The following is an 845-nucleotide window of genomic DNA, read 5'->3' as shown; positions in this document are numbered from 1 at the left end:
TTATACATTTAAATATCATTGAGAATGTGAATAAGAATGATCATCATCCAGCTGCTGCAAAGCACCAGGTAAAATTTTGTCTAATTGTCCTTTTCTCTACCCACTGTCAGTTGAATTGAATTTTTTATATTTTGCAAATTCATGGATATCATCCAAAGCCACATATTTTATCATTTTTCACCTCTTCCACCTTAGTTCTCATGCTTTCATTGTTCAAGTCAGTTGTCTTTGAACTCACATAATTGGATAACTTGGACATACCACTTTCAGCTGGTGGGGGAATGTCTAAATCTGCCTGTAGAAGCCTAGTCCTTGATTTGCCTAAAGGCATGTCTAGCAATCCAGCTTGTAAGTTGATGTTTACTGCAGCCGCTTTCCTACCTCTTTTGCCAGTCGTGATTTCCTTGTATAATTTTACCACAGGAGAGATGTATCCACAATTGAGGCATTTCAGTGAATATTTCCATCCAATTCCCCATTTTTCTTCTGTGTTGATCTTAAATTGTGGTACTGCACACACCTCGGCCTCTTCGTCTGCATGAGTCTGAATGGCTATATTCCACATTTCTACCATTTTTTCCACATTGATTATCCTGTTGCCTGAGATTTCATTTTGATCATAATTGCTCTCTTTTTCAGGCCTTGGGTCGTAAAACCCTGTGACTACCTGGAGAGTCTAGTTCAATATTCACATAGCTCAATTCTTGGTCTTTATACACTGCAGAGGTAGATGGAAGATCATTCATAGTCGTAGTCAGTTTGTTTCACCTCACTAACTTTCTTTACATAACCAGGTAAAAAATGTGAACTTCTTCGTTTTCTGTCGCCTTTCATATGAGAGTTGA

At 38.0% G+C, this 845-nt stretch overlaps 1 protein-coding gene across 1 annotated transcript; it reads right to left on the bottom strand.

The window, feature by feature from the left end:
• Positions 1-148: 148 nt before the first annotated feature.
• Positions 149-574, bottom strand: LOTGIDRAFT_175868 (hypothetical protein; the record flags this gene model as incomplete). The annotated part of the gene is made up of 1 exon (XM_009062532.1): positions 149-574. One exon carries the CDS (start codon positions 572-574, stop codon positions 149-151), a length of 426 nt encoding a protein of 141 aa, XP_009060780.1.
• Between the last annotated feature and the right edge of the window lie 271 nt (positions 575-845).

The sequence above is a fragment of the Lottia gigantea genome (genome assembly GCF_000327385.1).
Source record: "Lottia gigantea unplaced genomic scaffold LOTGIsca_513, whole genome shotgun sequence".
In the NCBI taxonomy this organism is placed as follows: Eukaryota; Metazoa; Mollusca; class Gastropoda; family Lottiidae; genus Lottia; species Lottia gigantea.
This window is presented reverse-complemented; position numbering and strand designations above follow the sequence as displayed.